This window comes from Zingiber officinale, chromosome 8B (assembly GCF_018446385.1).
Source record: "Zingiber officinale cultivar Zhangliang chromosome 8B, Zo_v1.1, whole genome shotgun sequence".
NCBI lineage: Eukaryota > Viridiplantae > Streptophyta > Magnoliopsida > Zingiberales > Zingiberaceae > Zingiber > Zingiber officinale.
Genome location: NC_056001.1, coordinates 114,317,633 through 114,336,790, shown reverse-complemented (window position 1 = coordinate 114,336,790; position 19,158 = coordinate 114,317,633). Strand labels below are relative to the sequence as shown.

At 38.2% G+C, this 19,158-nt stretch overlaps 1 protein-coding gene across 3 annotated transcripts; it reads left to right on the top strand.

Annotated features, from left to right (window-relative positions):
* Window positions 1–10,379: 10,379 nt before the first annotated feature.
* On the top strand, window positions 10,380–18,839 carry LOC122017080 (phospholipase A I-like). 3 transcript variants are annotated; one of them, XM_042574559.1, is made up of 18 exons: window positions 10,380–11,132; window positions 11,707–11,854; window positions 12,009–12,087; window positions 12,177–12,330; window positions 12,406–12,615; window positions 12,704–12,949; window positions 13,034–13,196; window positions 13,303–13,563; window positions 13,649–13,770; window positions 13,871–14,032; window positions 15,576–15,762; window positions 15,885–16,021; window positions 16,289–16,427; window positions 16,530–16,736; window positions 16,831–17,302; window positions 17,389–17,605; window positions 17,698–17,787; window positions 18,193–18,839. In XM_042574559.1, exons 1-18 carry the CDS (start codon window positions 10,578–10,580, stop codon window positions 18,640–18,642), a joined length of 3,999 nt encoding a protein of 1,332 aa, XP_042430493.1. In that variant the 5' UTR covers window positions 10,380–10,577; the 3' UTR covers window positions 18,643–18,839. The 3 variants fall into 3 exon arrangements, 2 of the variants coding, with proteins under 2 accessions (XP_042430493.1, XP_042430494.1); XR_006121270.1 differs by lacking the exon at window positions 18,193–18,839 and having other exon boundaries at window positions 16,831–17,289; XM_042574560.1 differs by lacking the exon at window positions 10,380–11,132 and having other exon boundaries at window positions 11,793–11,854; window positions 12,166–12,330.
* Window positions 18,840–19,158: the final 319 nt, after the last annotated feature.

The following is a 19,158-nucleotide window of genomic DNA, read 5'->3' as shown; positions in this document are numbered from 1 at the left end:
TGATTTAAAAGGAGAAGTTTTAATTAATCTTTCCTTTTTTGTAGTTGTCTACATATTTTAAAAGAGAGAGATTAATTTTAAAACTTTCCTTTTGTTGCCATGTACAATAGGAAATTTAAAAGAGAGAGATTTTAATTGTTGTTAAAATTTTCTTTTTTTAAAGGGAGGTCACAAATAAGGAAATTTTAATTATGTTTAAAACTTTCCTTTTTTGCCATGAGCAAAGATTATAAAAGAAGATGAGATGATGTCTTATGGTGTAACATATATTATAATTCTCCTCTTCTCCTTGCTTGTGGTTGGCCCTCTCCTTCTCTCTTCTCTTAAGGCCGACGACATCTATATTCCCTTCTTCCTCCTTTTCTTCCTTCTAAGGCCAGAGCTTGAAGAAGAAGGAGAAGACAAGAAGTACCTAGGTGGCCGATTGCTTGGAGGGGAAGAAGAAGAGGAGTTTCCTATTTTGGCATCCCTTGGTGGCTCGAGAGTCTTGGAGGAAAAGAAGTGGTTTGGGTGGATTCCATCTTGGTAGATCGTTGCCCACACAACGTCCAATAGGAGAAGAGGAATACAATAGAATATCAAGAAGTCTTTAACTATAAAGAAAGGTATAACTAATTAATGATTTCCTCTTCGAATTAATTAGTTAGTTTTCTTTGCATGGATTCTGAAACACCAACATAAGAGGCTAGCAATTTTATGTTTCGATTTCGTGCTATTGATTTTGTATTTTGATTTTGCGTTTTGATCTTGTGCTTCTATTGAGGTCTCTGTAGTTAAACCTAGGGTTACTGTAAGAAGTTAAATATCCAATTTCTTTGAAAGGATTTGTCTAGGAAGTGGTGGATGATCTCATAACCAAGAAGGTCTAGTGTCTCGCCATGTTTAACTTGGAAGTCAATCTTTGAAATAGATATTTAATCAACTTCTGTAATATGGTTTAACTTAGGAAGATCACATCGGTTAAACTTGAAGTAAAAATGTTAAGTATCGTTTCCAATCTAAGTTTAACTTCTGAAGAGTAACTTGGATTAATAATGTTAAACATCGTTTGCAATCCAAGTTTAGCTTCAGTAGAGCACATGGGTAGCTATGTAAAGTTCTGTTCTTGTACAAATTTTTGTACAGGGGAAACAGAACAGTGTTCCGAGTAGCAACCAACAACCAGTCGACTGCTACAGTGTCGTTAACTACTACAGTACCCATTGACTGCTACAGTGCCCCTGTTGAGACCCCCCAGATTTTATCCCGAGTACAATATCTCATGCACTCATACCCTCACGACTCACTTGACTCTTCTTTGCAGCCTTGACCTCTTGCCTTCAAGCCTACTTCCTTTGGCTTTCGTCCCTTGGATGCATCCAAGCCCTCGGCTTATCCCAATGCCATCCTTCGCGTATGCCTCGAAGTCGTTTCCCTCGACTCTTGTCCTTGCTGCCTTATCCACGGTCCCTTGGATGCTCCATCCTTCACCAGACCCGAAGCCATCAAGCCGAGTCATCTGTGTATCCTGCAAACCTGCACACTTGCATACACATATCAAATAATGAGAGTAATCCTAACTTAAACCCTTTGCCCAAACACCAAAACACATGGTCGCACGGATCATTGGGATTGCTCTAACAATCTTCCCCTTTTTTGATGTTTGGTAATACGTTTAAGTTAGGGAAAACATATAACAAATAAATATGCTAAAAAGAAACAATGGACTTACATTGCCAATGCTATACACTTGGACTTACACCGCCGAATGGACTTACGTTGCCAAGGCTACACACTTGGACTTACACCGCCGGATGAACTTACATTGCCAAGGCTACACACTTGGACTTACACCGCCGAAATAAAATGAAAACATGCATTGAAACTTATCACAGGACTTTTCCCTGCCTAGCTCCTCACTAGGACTTTACCACTACCTAACTTCCAGTTAGGACTTCCAGACGCCTAACCTTCAGTTAGGACTTACCTGGTCAAGTCTCCTGTCATCCCTAACCTACTTGACTTGTCTTCTTATCAACCTGGTCAACCCTTTGACCATCTCCATAACCGGATGATTGCTCCAATAATCTCCTTATATTATCAAACATCAAAACTCAAATCCTGACTCAAACTTGACTCAACTCAAGCTTAGTCAAACTTGAGTAAAGGAAATTTCCCCAACACATATGAGGAAGCACTCCAAGATAATGATGCAGCATCTTGGCAAAGTGCAATGAACTCTGAAGTAGAATCTATGCATTCTAATCATGTCTGGGAGCTTGTAGAACCATCAAATGATGTAAAAGCCATTGGATGTAAATGAGTCTACAAAAGGAAAAGAGGAACAGAGGGGAAGGTGGAAACCCTTAAAGCGAGGCTTGTTGCGAAGGGATATACTCAGAAAGAGGGAATCGATTATGAGGAAACTTTTTCGTCGATAGCCATGCTTAAGTCTATCCGAATTCTTTTATCTATTACTGCTCATACGGATTATGAGGTTTGGTAAATGGATGTCAAGACAACTTTACTTAACGAATAGTTGATTTTCCTTTAGTCACACAAATAATAGCAGTGACTCCGTTAGGGATGATACTATTAAATGCGCCTAAGTGTATACCATTACTTGATACTTAGTCCATTAAATAGGATTGTGCCCCTTCAGTTGAAGAAGATCACACACTCCAAAATAATTTCCTATAACTATCCATAAAGGAAGTTTGATCTAGTGATCCGCAAACAAACTCATCCGTTGTGGAGGGAGGCACTCAGAGCCAACACGCAAGTTTGTTGCATCACTTACAAATCAGTAATGGAGACCGTGGAATTTATTTAAAATCCCTCTCCTACTTAGTTATTTAAGATAAGGAATTTTTTCATGCAAGCACACATCACATGCACACACACATCACAGTAAATAAAAGCAATAAATATGGAAATTAATTTTCCAACTATTATGGTTTCTTCCATCAATGTCCTCTGTGTGCTGCCAGCCCTAAGGTTCATGTCGTCGTGTCCATCGAGCTTCCTTTTATGTTGCGCTTCTGGTCCTCCAATAGTACCACGCCTTGCAAGGATACAATCCGCGACAAAAATAGAATTTTACATATATCAATCCTATATTCCACAAGGGAATGTACATGAAGTCTAGATCAAACAAAAATGTAAAAATCCTAGGGCTAATACAGCTCCTGCTGTATTTAATAAATACAATCATGCACACACATAAAATACCCTTGACATATCCAAGGGTCCAATCACACACAATCACAATAAGTCATAATAGTTGGAGTCTGCAACCATAGAGTTAGTATATCCTACTATTATCCTGCCTAAATTATGTATGACATGTGCATAATTAAACTAAAAACCAAACACACAGAGTCAAACCCTAGCTCTGATACCAATTGTTGGTTGCTACTCGGAATATCGTACTAGTTCCCCTGTATAAAAATTTTGTACAAGTCTTGAACCTTTCCTAACAACCTATTGTGTTTTTTAGAAATTAAATTTGGAATCATAAACAGAACTTAACATTATTGATTCCAAATTTAACTTATCAATTCTTAGAGGTTTAGACTTGGATCGCAAACGATGCTTAACATTATTAATCCAAATCCACCCATGTTACAAATTCGATTAAATATTAATTTCAGAGATCGGCTTCCAGGTTAAACATGGCGAGGCACTAGGCCTTCTTGGGTATGGGAGCATCTACCACTTCCTAGACAAAACCTTTCAACGAAATTCAATATTTAATCTCCTTATAGTAACCCTAGGTTTAACCATTAAGAACAATCGAATCACAAGATCGAAAAACAAAAGAAACACAAAATCGAAACATAAATTTGATAGCCTAGAATCACTAGTCTCTTGTGTTTGGTATTTCAAGATCTAAATAAAAGAATGAACTAGTTATGATGCGAAAACTAATAACTAGTTATACCTTTTGTAGCTTATAGACTTCACGATCTTTTGTCGTATTCCTCTTCTTATCTCGGACGTCATGTGGGCGACGATCTACCAAGACGAGAATCCACTCAAGCCTCCTTCTTCTCCTTGCAAGTTTCGACCACCAACTCTTCTTGAAGGGAAGCTTTCTTTCTCTTCTTCTTCTCCACAAGCAACCGGCCACCAAGATGAGATAAAGCCTCCAAGTGCCGCCGGCCTCAACAAAAGGAGAAGAGAGAAAGAAGAGAGGAGAGGGTCGGCCACCACCAAGGAAAGGAGAGGAGAGAAATAATAGATGTGTTATGAGGTGAGGCACCTCTACCCTCTCTTTTATATTCCTTGGTCTTGGTAATTAAGGAAAGTTTTAAACATAATTAAAACTTCCTTATTTTTCCTTGCCAATGAACAAAAGGAAAATTTAATTAAAAATTTTCTTTTATTCTTTTAATGGTCGGCCCCTACAAGTCCTCCAAATTAGGAAAGTTTTAAACACAAAATTAAAACTTCCTAATTTGTTTCCAGAAATTTTTAAAATAAAAATTTCTCTTTAACAAATTCCCTTCATGGTTGGTTATAAAAGGAAACTTTTATAAATTAAAATCACTCTATTAAAACATGTGGATGATTACAAAAAGGAAAGTTTTCTCCAAAATTAAAATCTTTCTTTTAACTACAAATAAGGAAATATATCAAACCTTTCTCTTAATCTTTTGTAGAAACTATAAAAGGAAAGATTTAATTTTAAAACTCTCTTTTAAATCATGGCTTCCGCATAAGGAAAGACTTTAAAATTAAAATCCCTTTTAATTTTATTGTGGTCGGCCACCAACTTGGGCTCCAAGCTAGGGTTGGCCACCACTTGATCCATCCAAGGCTTGATTTGGTCAGCCCTTGCTTGGGCTCCAAGCTTGGCTTGGCCGGCCACCTAAGGATGGATAAGAAGGTGGGTAAAGACTTTATAAATAAGAGGTTACGACAGGGACCGAGAGGAGGAATTGGTTTTGGTCTCTCGATGAACTTGAGCTTCCCGTGTTCACCCCGAACACCCAACTCGAGTTCATCAATAATAACTCATACCACTAAATAGTTAGTATTGAACTACCACACCAATCCCATATTACTGTATGAGCTCCTTCTTATCATGAGTGCGTTAATCTCCCTGTGTTTAAGATATCGAATGTCCACTAATTAAATGAGTTACTGACAACTCACTTAATTAATATCTAACTCCAAAAGTAGTACCACTCAACCTTATTGTCATGTCGGACTAAGTCCACCTGCAGGGTTTACATGACAATCCTTATGAGCTCCTTTTAGGGACATCATCAACCTAGATTCCTAGGACACAGTTTTCTTCTATAATCAACAACACACACTATAAATAATATTATTTCTCAACTTATCGGGCCTATTGATTTATCGAACTAAATCGCACCCTTTGATAAATTAAAGAAATAAATATTAAGTATACATGTTTGTTATTATATTATGATTAAGAGCACACACTTCCATAATAACAGAGGTTTTGTTCTTTATTTAGTCAATATAAAAAGAAACTATCTCAATTGGTCCTGCTCAATAGACTCAGAGTGTACTAGTATAATTTTATAGTCAAGATAAACTAATACCAAATTACACTATGACTATTCCAATAGTTTGTTCCTATCCATGTTAGTCGTAAGCTACTATTTATAATTTATAAGGAACTGATAACATGATCTTCTGTGTGTGACACCACACACCATGTTATCTACAATATAAATTAATTGAACAACTATACTTAGCTTATAAATGTAGACATTTGACCAATGTGATTCTTTATTTCAAAAATGAATGTTTACAAAAAGCTAGGCTTTTAGTATACACTCTAACAGGTTGAACCATGCATAAGACAAATATGGCAATATTTGTCAGAATGGAAGTGTGGATGGGCCACATCACTAATAGAAGAGTTAGACCAAATTAGATTAGTCATGAACCAATTTGGTTTAGTTGTGAACCAAACCAAAGGGGTTAATGAGTCAATTTTTTGGTTAAGAGATAATAGATTGGATTTGGGCTTTTTAATCCAACTCATTAATGAAGGCTATATAAAGATATGGTTAGGAGAGAAAATAATACATGAGATCATTAATTGGCTTGTATAGTTTTTGGAAAACCTTAACCCAATTTCTCTTCTCTTCTCCCTCTCCCTTCTCTCTTTGCTGTCGGCCACACAACAACCAGGAGAAGTTTTCTCCTTATTGTCGTGACCACCACAAGGGAGAAAACTCTCCCTTGTGTGCTTCTCTTCTTCCTCTTGATCCCTCTTCTTCGCTCGTGGCTAGTAACTTCCAAAGGAGAGGCTTGTACTCAAGGAGTTATCTTGAGGAGATCGGCGTGGATATGAATAAAGGCGAGGTTCGACAACGTCGCTTATGGTTGATGTCATTCTTGTTACAGGTCATCCGTAAGGTACATCTAGCGTAAATTTACTTTCCATAAAAAAAAATAATTATGTGATCATGTTTGGCATATTATGTCCTTGTATGCATATGGTGCGTGTGATGTAATAATTTAGGAATTATTATTGTTTTATTTTCGCTACGTATGTTTACGAAATGTGTTTTTGCATGCACCACATTGGGCATATCCCAACAAAAGGTGGTCCATGGAGGCAAAGCATAGAGACGTCGTGTGCTCACCGTACTTGAGGATATCAGTGGCAACAAGGATGATAGTGTGCTTCTAAACATGGGGGTTGTGGAGGGATTTGAGGAAGACGGAGACGACTATGACCACCTCGACAACGAGGTTGAGGAGCTGACGGAGCCATAGCTCATTGTCTTTGAGGGAGTAGGAGGTGATGGTGTTAGGGCCACCAAGGTGGAGGAGTAGGAAAGGGGCCCAAAAAGTCATGATGTCGTCGCTAGTATTAGCCTCCACTACGTCGTTCTACTTGCTGAGGAGGTTTCCTAGGGCCAAGATGGCGATGATGTCATTGCCGAGGTAGGAGAGCTAAAGCAGGAGGCTGAGGAAATTGTTGGAGCTGCACTTGCGGAAGAGGGAGGGCATAAAGATTGTTAGATTACATACATTTATTTGTTTATAGCTTTTAAGGTAATTTAGTCATTTTTCCTTTTATATTTAGGGTTTAGGGTATCTTAACTTAACTATATAAGACTTTATAGTCTGTATTTCTAAGCATCAATTTTAGATTTAATAATATGTCTAGTTTTTTCTTTTTCTTAATTTTTATACGGTATTAGAGCCAGGTTTTTTTTCTCTGATCTAATTTTTCTACCACCCCTTATTATTGCTTCCTGTTGTCGTGTCGTCTCCTATTACTGTTGCTGATTTCGACGTCGATGCCTTGTGCTGTCGATTTCGGCGATGACGCTCTTTTCTACCAATTTCGACACCGACGCCTTGTGCTGTTGATTTCGATGTCGACACTCTTTTCTACCAATTTCAGCACTGACGCCCTATGCTTCCAATTTCGGCATCAATGCTCTTTTTTGTTAATTTCAGTGCCGACGGTCTGTGTTGTTGATTTTGGCGCCGAAATCTTTTTTGCCGATTTCGCCGCTGATGCCCTGTACTGCTAATTTCTACGCCGACATCCTTTTTTGCCTTAGATTTTTCGTGTGACCACAGGTCATCCTGACACCAATTTTTACGGATTGTATAGATGTGTATCCTTACAATTTGGTTATTCTGAGCATTATTCATTCTGTCATCAGTTCTCCAACGAAGATTTCAGCTACTAGAAGAGCTGAATGGAGTACAACCTCAAAATGCAAGTGGAAATGTGGATAATCATCCAAATGAGATTTACATATCCCACTGAAGACGGAGCTCTCTTCATAATAGAAAAGGAAAGGAGTTAAAGAGATTCAGTATAACCTAAACACTATAGCTACACCGCAAAGGATACTAAAGACATTTGAGGCTAATTGATGGAGAGAAATCTAAAAATATTTTGATACATCCCGAAAGAACTCAGGGATCAAAAGCAAAGCCCACTAAGGAGTTGGCCTTGGAAGAAAGTAAGAAAGCCCGAGGGTGATTGACAGGGCACCTAATCCATGGTTGGTATGCAGATCCGATGGTCTGATGAAATGTCGAAGGCTATCCTCATTTTGTCCCGGACATCCCTGGTGAGCGTTGATTACATCGACTCATACCAAGGAGATAGTGGATGTCCCTTGGTCATGGTCCCGAAGTAAGAAACAAAAGAAAAGGAAGAAAAAACTTACGAAAATCATCAGGAGCAAAGGAAATCACCAAAAGTGAGTGTGGGGAGAAAAACAATGAATACAACGGCACTCCTCCCTCAACCTAATATACGTTGGCCCACTCGTCCATATCTGTCAGATGTACAAGGCAAAAAGGTGGGATCGCTTCTCCATCATCCGATCAGGCACGCCAATCGACACAATCTTCGATAATCATTTCAATCTGTATGACACCTTGATCCCATCAGCCAATCAAATCACATTGATCATGTGACCTCGAAAAAGTACAATCCTAGCACGCCCGACTCGAATATTAAGATTGATTACAACACACTGAATTAATTAAGCACCATGCTACATTAATTGATCATCATGCCACATTAATTGATCATCATGCTCGCATTAAATGTAAAGCTATGATCTAAATTACGCCAAATCACAATAAAGATTCAGAATCTTGACATGTAGCAAAATCGATGTGATTGTTTCCCAATTCAATGTCCCAGTTAATCGAGCTTACTCCCAACACAATCATCTAGTCAATCGGACTTATGACTCCTTTGACTAAACTTAAGGGAGAGGTTTGCGATAAGATGAATATGGGAAGCCAAGCCTCCACATGTCCATAAGGGTCAAGCATCAAGCTTAGGTGGAGGCCAAGGTCAAGATAAGTCAACACAGAGTAGATCTGCTCAAGTGGCTTTCTTTAATCCCGATGGGACAAAGCGTTGTCTCTCAATCCCGATCAATCACACTAATCAATCATACACCGCCTCTCCCCCGATCGATCCCACTAATCGGAGGCGCCCAACTTCTCTACCCAGTTGGTCCCACCGACCAGAGAGACCTAACTTCTCCTCGAGTCATTCCCATTGATCGAAGGGGCCTAGATTCTCCCCCAGTCAGTACCACTGACCGAAGAAGCCTAGCTTCTCCCTCGGTCTGTCCCACCGACCAAAGAATCCCACCAATCGAAGGCGCTCAACTTATCCCCCAGTTGGTCCCACCAATCGATCGTACTCCATTTCACCCTGAACGAGCCTACTGAGCAAAAGTGCGTTGTTATTCCCCGCCCAACCGACCAGGAGCCTATCACTCGCACCGATTGGGGCCGCCTTACTCGTACTCAATCCTGGTGGCTTGACGGTCTTCCATTTAGCAGACGCTCTTCCACTTAGTAGACCCTCAATCTCCAGCCCAATTATCTTACAGCCCAAAGGTCGTATGGGTCCCATAATAGAGGCTGGCGCTTGCACTAATACAACATGTTGATTGTCATAGCACATGGGGGTCATCCCCTGTATCTTGATCTTCATGATACTGGCAGATATGATCAGACATTCCCTTTACCGCAGTATGATACATGCCTCATCAATGATTAATACACAATTAATATAGAAGAGAGAGATAATCGACAGTAATATTATAAAAGGCGTTCAAACTTTCGAGCGGTATGCTTACATCTGGATCTAAAACAACTGTTCATCTTTCTCCATCTTTTACATCGAAATTTGAGCATCACAGTGGCAACGTCGAGGCACTCCTAGTTGTCATTCTAACCTCTTATTCTCCTTTTTCTTCCTCTTAGGTTTAGCTCACCCTCCTATGAAATCCCTTCCATTGACTTTCCAACGACTTCAGTCAACATCTTCCTAAACTCACCGACGACTCATTCATCGAATGTCTCAAAGTAGGAACAAGCAGTTAACTAGATATCTAAGATTTAAATTCTATTTACGATGCACTATAAAGATCTTTCCATGGAATGATAAATTTAAGAAAGCTGACTGATTGAATAAGTCTATGTAAATATTTCTTAATTTATCCTAGTAAATTTATATAAGACTGCACTAATCATAGAATTAATCAGTTTATAGAACTGAATTCTTGAATTTTTTAAAAAAAATTATATAGAAAGAGATAATCTTCCTACTTAAGCCCCATTCAAATTTTCATATCAAGCTAAATATTAATAAAGATAGATGCGAGTATTTCTGTTTTTATTTTCATGTCACGTGCTCCACGTGATGATTTTATTTGATTGTTTTAAAATCATTCTTCAATCATATTATTTTTTTTTCCAATAAATTTTGACTTTAGTGTTGTACCGATAATTCGATTTAATTTTGCACTTGATCCTTCGTGGGCTTTTAATGGGCTGCTATTCAGGTGACGTATTACACGGCCCGAGAGAAACAATGAATTGAATTCGAAGATACATAGGTACTGCTACTACCCTTCGATCCAAGTCGGCGTCTGTTTCTCCGCTGCTTCTCTTCTCCTGCTCCGCGCTGGTGTTGTGTTGTTCCCAAACGCATCGATCAAAAACCGTACCCCTCGCCTCCGATCGTCGATCCTCCTCCATCGCCGCCGCTAGATGTCTTCTCCTCAAACCCTATTGAATCCCTCCCGCCGTTAAATTGTTGAGCGCTCATGCAATCGTGGGGATTGGGGTGGAAGCGACCCTCCGAAATCTTCCACCTCTCCCTTGACTACGGCGAACCCGACGACAATGCCGACGTTAACCTACCTTCCACCTCCCCACCTCCCCCTCCTGCTCACCCCCCTCCGCCTCCGCCGCCCCCGCTGCCGCCATCCGTCCGCCGACAAACTTCCAGGGATCTCGGCTTCCGGATCAACCTCGACTGGACCGCAGGGGATGACGAGGAGCAGATCGCCCTCCGCCTCCAGTCGCAGTTGATGGTTGCGCTCCCCCCGCCGCAGGACGCCGTGGTGCTGGATCTGCGCGGGGATGAGGAGCGCGGATCCGTTGAGGTGGAGATGAAGGTGGTCAGGCGGAGGGAGTCACTCAGATCGGTGAGAATGTCCAAGGCGGCGGGGTCGGGGCAGCAGAGCGATGGAGGCGGCGTCTTCACGCGGTTGATTCGGTCCAATTTGGTGCCGTCAGGGATGGGGAATGGGGTTCAGGGGTTAGGCGACCACTGGAAAAGCGTGACCATGGTGAACCTCTGCGGGTGCGGCTTGTCTGTAGGTTACTTTCCTTTTCCTGCTCGAATCCTCTGTTCATTTTCTTTTGTAGATTGTTTTTTTTTTCATGTCACTTAATTTTGCTATTGTGCAGTCTATACCATAATCTTCATCATCCTCATCCTTGCTCTTCACAAATATCAAAATACGACTATTCAAAAATATATGAGTAGTTGCTGAAAACCATATACTTGCGATTTACTTCTGCTCGATAATTTTCTCTACGCATTAATATATCTGCTAGAACATGTCGAAGCTTTTTTCTGACAGTTTCAATGTTTATTAGTTCTGCTCCAATGTCCTGCAAAGAATGATTTTTGAAACTGGGTATAGCTTTGACACTTCTACATATATTGAGCTTTACTTGGTGGCAATGAACATCCATTTTATGGTATTTTCATGTTAAACTCTTTATACTACTATGACCTTCCAGCGTGATACTTTGAAATTGTTATTTGATGTATTTTCTTTTTCCCCCAAGTTTCCTATGCACCTTAGTACAATCCTTTTTTGTGTGGTATACTAAGAGGCCATCAGACATTATATCCATTGATACAAGCTTAAAATTTATCAGGTGTTTCCAGTGGGGCTAACGAAACTGCCCCTTCTTGAGAAATTGTATCTTAATAACAACAAGTTATTACTTTTGCCACCCGAGCTTGGCGATTTGGAAAATTTGAAGGTTCTAAGAGTTGACAATAATATGCTTAGTTCTGTCCCAGGTGAGCTTGCATATATGCTTTACTGGTGAACTTAATAAAGCAGATTATTTTATTTCTATTTGGTCATGTAAACCCATGTACACATTTATATGCGCTAATAATTGCTTGTCATATATGCTTATTTCTGGCAAAATGGATCTCAATTTTCAAACAGCCGAGTTGCGGCAATGTGTAATGCTGGTTGAACTGTCACTGGAACATAATAAACTTGTCAGGCCACTTCTGGATTTCAGGTCATTTGATTGGCATATTTGTCTGATGTCTTTCAATGCTGCATTTAATATACTATTAGCCTTAACATTTATCTTCAGCTTTGTGGCAGGGCTATGGCCGAGCTCCGTGTTCTAAGACTGTTTGGAAATCCTCTTGAATTTCTTCCAGATTTTTTACCCTTGCACAACCTTCGTCATTTATCGTTAGCTAATATAAGGATTGAGGCAACTGAGAATCTTAAATCAGTTAATGTGCATATAGAGGTGATGTGATGCTACAATTTTTATTTATCCTCGTTCATGCTCTGTTTACCATTGCAACCTTCTTCATGATTACAGACAGAAAACAGCTCCTATTTTGCTGCATCAAAGCATAAACTCAGTGAATTCTTCTCCCTTATTTTCCGATTCTCTTCATGTCATCATCCTTTGTTGGCATCTGCATTAGCTAAAATCATGCAAGATCACAACAATCGTGTTGCAATTAGTAAAGAAGAGAATGCCATAAGACAGTTGATAAGTATGATAAGCAGTGATGACCGTCATGTGGTAAGTTGTTACTAGGATATTGGTATAGGATGTACTAATTATCAATTGGCATACAAGAAATTTTCCAAACATGTACTATATGTTGCAGGTTGAACAAGCATGTTTTGCTCTCTCGTCCCTGGCTTCTGATGTTTCTTTGGCAATGCAATTGATTAAGTCTGATATTATGCAACCCATTGAATCACTTTTGAAATCAGTTGACCAAGAAGAATTGATCTCTGTACTGCAAGTTCTGGTCACATTAGCATTTGTATCTGACAGTGTAGCTCAAAAGATGCTGACCAAGGATGTACTCAAATCTCTTAAAGCACTTTATGCACATAAGAGCACGGAGGTAAGGCTAGCCGGTGTACAATATTTTAGTTTATCTATCCATGCCAATTTGAGGGAAATAAATTGCTATTTTCACATTATTTAGGTGCAACGCTTATCATTATTGGCTGTTGGCAATTTAGCTTTCTGTTTTGAAAACCGTCGAATTCTATCTCAATCTGAAAGTCTGCGAGATCTTCTTTTACGCCTCACAGTTACATCTGTGCCACGGGTAAACAAGGCTGCTGCTCGCGCTTTGGCCATTCTTGGTACACCAATTTGTCCTTTGCAGCTGATAGTTATTTATGATATGTATATTTAAATGGTCTGTATGTATCTGTTTCAACTCTCACTATCTAATTATGTTAAACTCAGGTGAAAATGAAAACCTGCGACGAGCAATAAAAGGAAGACCTGTTGGGAAGCAAGGTCTACGTATTCTATCCATGGACGGTGGTGGTATGAAGGGACTAGCAACAGTTCAGATGCTTAAACAAATTGAGCAAGGGACTGGAAAGCGTATTCATGAAATGTTTGACTTGATTTGTGGGACATCAACTGGTGGTATGCTTGCTGTAGCTCTTGGAATTAAACTGATGACCCTAGAACAATGTGAAGATATATATAAGGAGCTTGGTATAATGTTTGGACTTTGCAAAGTACCATTATCATTGTTTTTTTTGTGCCAAATATTTAATTGTTTTTTGTGCTCATTTCTCAGGAAAACTTGTCTTTGCCGAACCTGTTCCTAAGGATAATGAAGCTGCATCTTGGAGGGAGAAGCTTGATCAGCTTTTCAAGAGTTCATCACAAAGCTTTAGAGTAGTTGTACATGGGTCCAAAGTATGAAATTAGAAGTTCCTATTTCTATATTTCTATTGATTTAGTTAATATGGATAGAGACACATATTACTCATATCAAAAATTCAAAATTTATTTACAGCATAGTGCAGATCAATTTGAAAGATTGTTGAAAGAGATGTGTGCTGATGAAGATGGTGACCTCTTAATTGAATCTGCTGTGAAGAGTATTCCAAAAGTTGTTGTAATGTCTACACTAGTTAGCGTAACACCTGCTCAACCATTTGTATTTCGAAATTATCAGGTTTGTCTACTTCTAGTGTGCTCTTCACCCATTCCTATCCATGATTAGGTGTTAAAGCTTGCAAATGTTTGTACTAAACTGAAAGTAGGCAGTATATAATTACCAAAATGATGTAGAGGCTTATCTACTTTTTAAATCATAATAAGCAACTTAAAATTTATAAAACAATGCTAACATTATATAAATATTTGAAACTTCAAAATAACATATATTAAAGGGCAGCCCAGTGTACGAAACTCCCGCCAATACGTGATCTCGAGGAAGGGTCGGACTCGGACCACATTGGGTCTGTTGAACGCAGTCTTATCTTGCATTTTGCTAGAGGCTATTTTTACCCCATGATCTCAAGGTCACACGGCAGCAACTTTACTGTTATGTCAAAGCTCACCTTCAAAATAACATATATTATCTTAGAAAATTAGTTATACTAAGATATTATATATTCTGAATTTTTGTTATGTCAGATGAAAATGTCTGTCTTATATTGCAATTCGATTTTATGTTGTGTTGTGCAAAAATGTCTGAGAATAAGTAAGAAAAGCAGAAAAGAGCTAAAAAACTTTAATACTTCATCTTTGAAGAATAGTGAGTTTTCTTAGAACTCTTTCTGTTACAGAATCCTGACTACTTCCATAGTCACAACTTTGGGTCAGATGATACATTAAAAATAGTGTGTGGGATAAGAAAAGCCTTGCCTCACTTTTGTTTTCCTTTTATTTTTCTCTCTAAAAGAAGCTATTTGGTTCTCCCTTGTTGTAATGGTTGGTTTTGCTTCCTTGGTATCAAAGTATAGATACAATCACATTACTTGAAAATATGCAGTCTCTTCTCCTTTCATCTAGTATTTAAATGTTCATGATTTTTTTCTTCAATTGCAAAAAAGGAAGAAACAACCAAAATGTATTTAGCAGGATGAAAACTGTGGGTTATCACTCCTTTTCATCCATATTCTTTATCATTAAGCCGTGTTAGTCCCAACAATTTAGGATCAGATACCTGAGTCTTATGTCCCCACTGAAATCAGTATTCTTTTAAGGCCCCCTTCATTTTAATAAGCTGAGAGGACCAAGTATGCAAAATCACTATGAAGCTAATTGATATAATTGTGTTTGCCAAAATCTTTAACTCGTTGAATATCATGATTATCTTAAGTTATGTAGCTAGCAATTTTTTAATTCATTGTCTTAAATGTTGTTCCATTTATTGATACCCTCTGGTATTTTTATCAAACCAATAAAGCACCAGGAATGTTCTACAAGTCATTTTCAACTCTAGAATATGTTCTGGTAGTATTGTTTAGCTGTTTTGTCTTTGCTTTTATTGTTATATAGATAAAATGGATTCTTTTTATTATGTTTTTAAATTCTACAGGTATGGAAGTTGACATTGTTCTTGAAATCTTTGTTTGTCTAGGACCAATTTTTTATGATATTTCTTTAGTTTACAGAACAAACGTTGATGCTTTAAAGTTGTAATTGACACAAAATGTTTGTCTTTTAGTCTAAATTGATGTGATTGGCAATAACCTTCTTTCTTGCTGTAGTATCCAGCCGGTACTCTAGAGACACCATTAGGAATGGAAAGCCCTGCTGTAACCTCAATTGGAACTCCTCATAGTTCAAAAATTAGTCTGCATCGTGTTGCTTCTATTGGGAGCTGCAAGCATCGAATATGGGAAGCTATAAGAGCATCTTCTGCTGCTCCATATTATCTTGATGATTTCTCTGATGGTACACATTCCTCATTCTATAATTATTCCCTTTATTTGCTTTTCACTTGTAGTTCATTAGCTTAAAGTTTGCAGACAGAGTACGTGACTGTTAATTTTTTTTTTTTAATTATCTTAACTCAGATGTACATCGTTGGCAAGATGGCGCAATTGTAGCAAACAATCCAACCATATTTGCTGTTAGAGAAGCGCAACTTTTATGGCCTGATACACGCATTGACTGTCTAGTTTCCATAGGATGTGGTTCTATTCCAACAAAGGTAATCAACTTTTCTCTTTGTTTCTCCAATCTATAATTTGGCTCTAGCATTATCAACAGATAATATAGCACCATAAAGTGTTACTTGATGCTTTAATGGCCTGCCTAGCAGAAATATGAATCTGGTCTTTGTAAAATAGTTCGCCATCTGTTTTACAGTAGTAAAAAACAACTAATTTATGTCCCTATTAACATGTTTCAATTGCTGGTATCAGTAAGATTTGGATTCACAATGCAATGAATCATTGATGGCCTAATAATTATGCAGAGTCGGAAAGGTGGCTGGCGCTATATGGATACTGGTCAAGTATTAATTGAGAGTGCTTGCTCTGTAGATAGGGTGGAGGAAGCATTGGATGCTTTGTTACCTATGATTCCCGAAGTGCAGTATTTTCGCTTTAATCCACGTTAGAACTTGAGTCTTATATGTGTTCTATTAACTTTAAGGTTTTGAAGCCAAGAAACGAGCAGGTAAATTTGATATGTTGCTACTTGCTTTTTTCTAACAGTTGATGAGAGATATGATATGGAGCTTGATGAGACTGATCCTGCTATCTGGCTCAAGTTGGAGGCTGCAACAGAGGAATACATTCAGAAACATTCTGAGCTGTTCAAGAATGTCTGCGAGCGGTTAGTTTCACGAAATGAAAATGAAGAAAGAATGCTTGAAAGGCTGAATGGCCAACAATACTATAAAACTAAGTCATCAAATCAAGGTACTTGTCATCAACGACATTTTATTTAGTTGGGATTTACTTCAAACTTGAAATATTTGGTGTTCATTGTGAATCATATTTTTGACTCTCCAAGGTCTTGAAGAAAGCAGCCCTTCATTAGGATGGAGGAGGATGGTGCTACTTGTAGAGTCTTCGTACAGCACTGATATTGGAAATACTGATAATCATGCTCGATCTCTTGAAAAGTTTTGTGCTAGTAATGGCATACGGCTTTCTCTAACAAGTCGAACTTCTGGACTTTTGAAACCTACCACTAGATTTTCTACGCCATTTACATCCCCTTTAATCACTGGAAGCTTCCCATCAAGTCCACTATACAGTCCAGAATTTGGACCTCAGCGGATTAATCGGATTGATCTTGTTCCACCTTTTAGCTTGGATGGTCATCCGATCGGAAAAACATCCATGTCTCCACCCACTTCTCCTGTGGTTTCAAGGCAGCCTTCTTCACATGTTCGATCATTGCATGAAAAATTGCAGAACTTGCCACAAGTAGGCATTATACATTTGGCTCTTGAGAATGATTTAACAGGTTCAATATTAAGGTTATAGTCATTCTCCTTGCTGTATTATTTAAGGTATATTTGTTAACTTTTTAATTAAATATGTCCTGATTAGTAAATCCCATCAGTTGGCAGAATGATGTGTTCGTGGTTGCCGAGCCTGGCAAGCTTGCAGATGGATTTCTTCAAAGTGTTAAAATGGGCCTTTCTTCACTTGTGCGAGGAAGAAGCAAAAAGGAAGCTTATGCCTTGACTAAGCTTTCATCGGTAGCTGATCTAATAACAAAATGGCGATCCTTTCAAGTAGGCAGTATTCACCATAGGTATATCGGACGTCAAACACAAGTATGCATTTTCTTGTCTAGTAAATTTTGTATTAGTTTTCTCTTTAGCAAGAACCTAATTTGCTAAATTTACTTTCACAATTATTTCTGAAGGTCATGGAGGATAACCAAGAGATAAGTGCATTTATGTTTCGCCGAAGAGTTCCTGCTGTTCACTTGACATCTGACGATGTTCGTTGGATGGTAAGTGTGCATATTGACTATAATTTATTTTGTTTTTGGAGAAAAATTCAACTACTTTGATGATCATGTCGAGTGAATATTGTTTAGCATTTTTAATAGGGATAGTTGGTACATTTAGCATGAAATTTTGATTTCTTGATGAATCTAAGAATCTTTAAATTTTAACAAATATATGCCTCCAACACTTGCAATTTTATTACAAATCTAGTGCATTAAACATCAAAGTTCATACTAACGTATCTTTGGTTGACTCTATGATTCATAAGTCAAACAGTGCTTTTACTCTTGAATCTAGTTATTTCTAGTCTTTATTCTTGTGATTATCCATCACTCTTCTTTGTTCATTTTCAATTCGGGTGTTAAAGAGGTCCAAACAAACTTATTCAACTACATGCATTCTACTAGGTTGGAGCTTGGCGAGACCGAATCATAATTTGCACTGGAAGATACGGGCTTGCTCCGAGCCTGGTGAAGGCCTTCCTGGATTCAGGTGCCAAAGCTGTTGTCTCACCATCCGTTGATCCCCCCGATACGCACTCCATACAATTCAATGGGATGAATGACTACAACGGTTTCGAGAATGGAAAATTTGAGATTGGGGACGAAGAAGAGGCCGAGGAAGAGGTTGTGCCTGAACTAGGTAGTTCCGCGAGTGACTGGGAAGATAGTGATGCAGAGAAAGGCGGTGAACACTCGTTCGTCTATAATGATATCGAAGAGGATCTATCAGAGTTCATATGCCATTTATATGATTCATTGTTCCGCGAAGGATCTAGAGTGGATGTTGCCCTACACAACGCTCTCAGGTCCTACCCAAAGTTGAGGTACATATGCCACCTCCCAAATTTACCTTAGTTAAAAATTACAATTCAAAGGTTAGAATAAACAGTTTTGTGATTAATGAAAAATATGCGAGAGATTGTCCGTTTTACAAAACAAAATCGTTCGAGAAAGTTGAAAAGTTTGATTCAAACTTATTCATATTTGTATGATCTAGGGCGAAATATGTAACAGTATAGTTCAGTGAATAAAATAATATTTGTGGAAGCAAAGTCGAAGTTGAATTAATCTATAGTAATAGTTTTAGAGATAGGGATAAATATTTTATTATATATTGATATGATGTGATTGGTCAAGGCCACTAATCAAAATGGAATTAGAATTATATTTCATTGTTAGCTGCTATTTCCTCCGTCCACTGTGGATACAAGAGGAAGAAAAGGAATTCGTACTAGGATGAGTAATATTAATTTTTTATATATTATTTTATTATTTTTAAAATAAATTTGATTAATTCAGTATTAATTGAAATAATTATTTTTTAATTTAATTCGATTAATTCAGTTTAATAAAATTTTGATTAATTCGATG

Coding starts and splice junctions, on each gene's coding strand:
- LOC122017080 (XM_042574559.1), top strand. CDS start 10,578: ATGCAATCGTGGGGATTGGGGTGGAAGCGACCCTCCGAAATCTTCCAC. Junction 11,855..12,008: donor TATGCTTAGTTCTGTCCCAG/GTGAGCTTGCAT, acceptor ATTTTCAAACAG/CCGAGTTGCGGCAATGTGTA. Junction 12,331..12,405: donor CAGTTAATGTGCATATAGAG/GTGATGTGATGC, acceptor TCATGATTACAG/ACAGAAAACAGCTCCTATTT.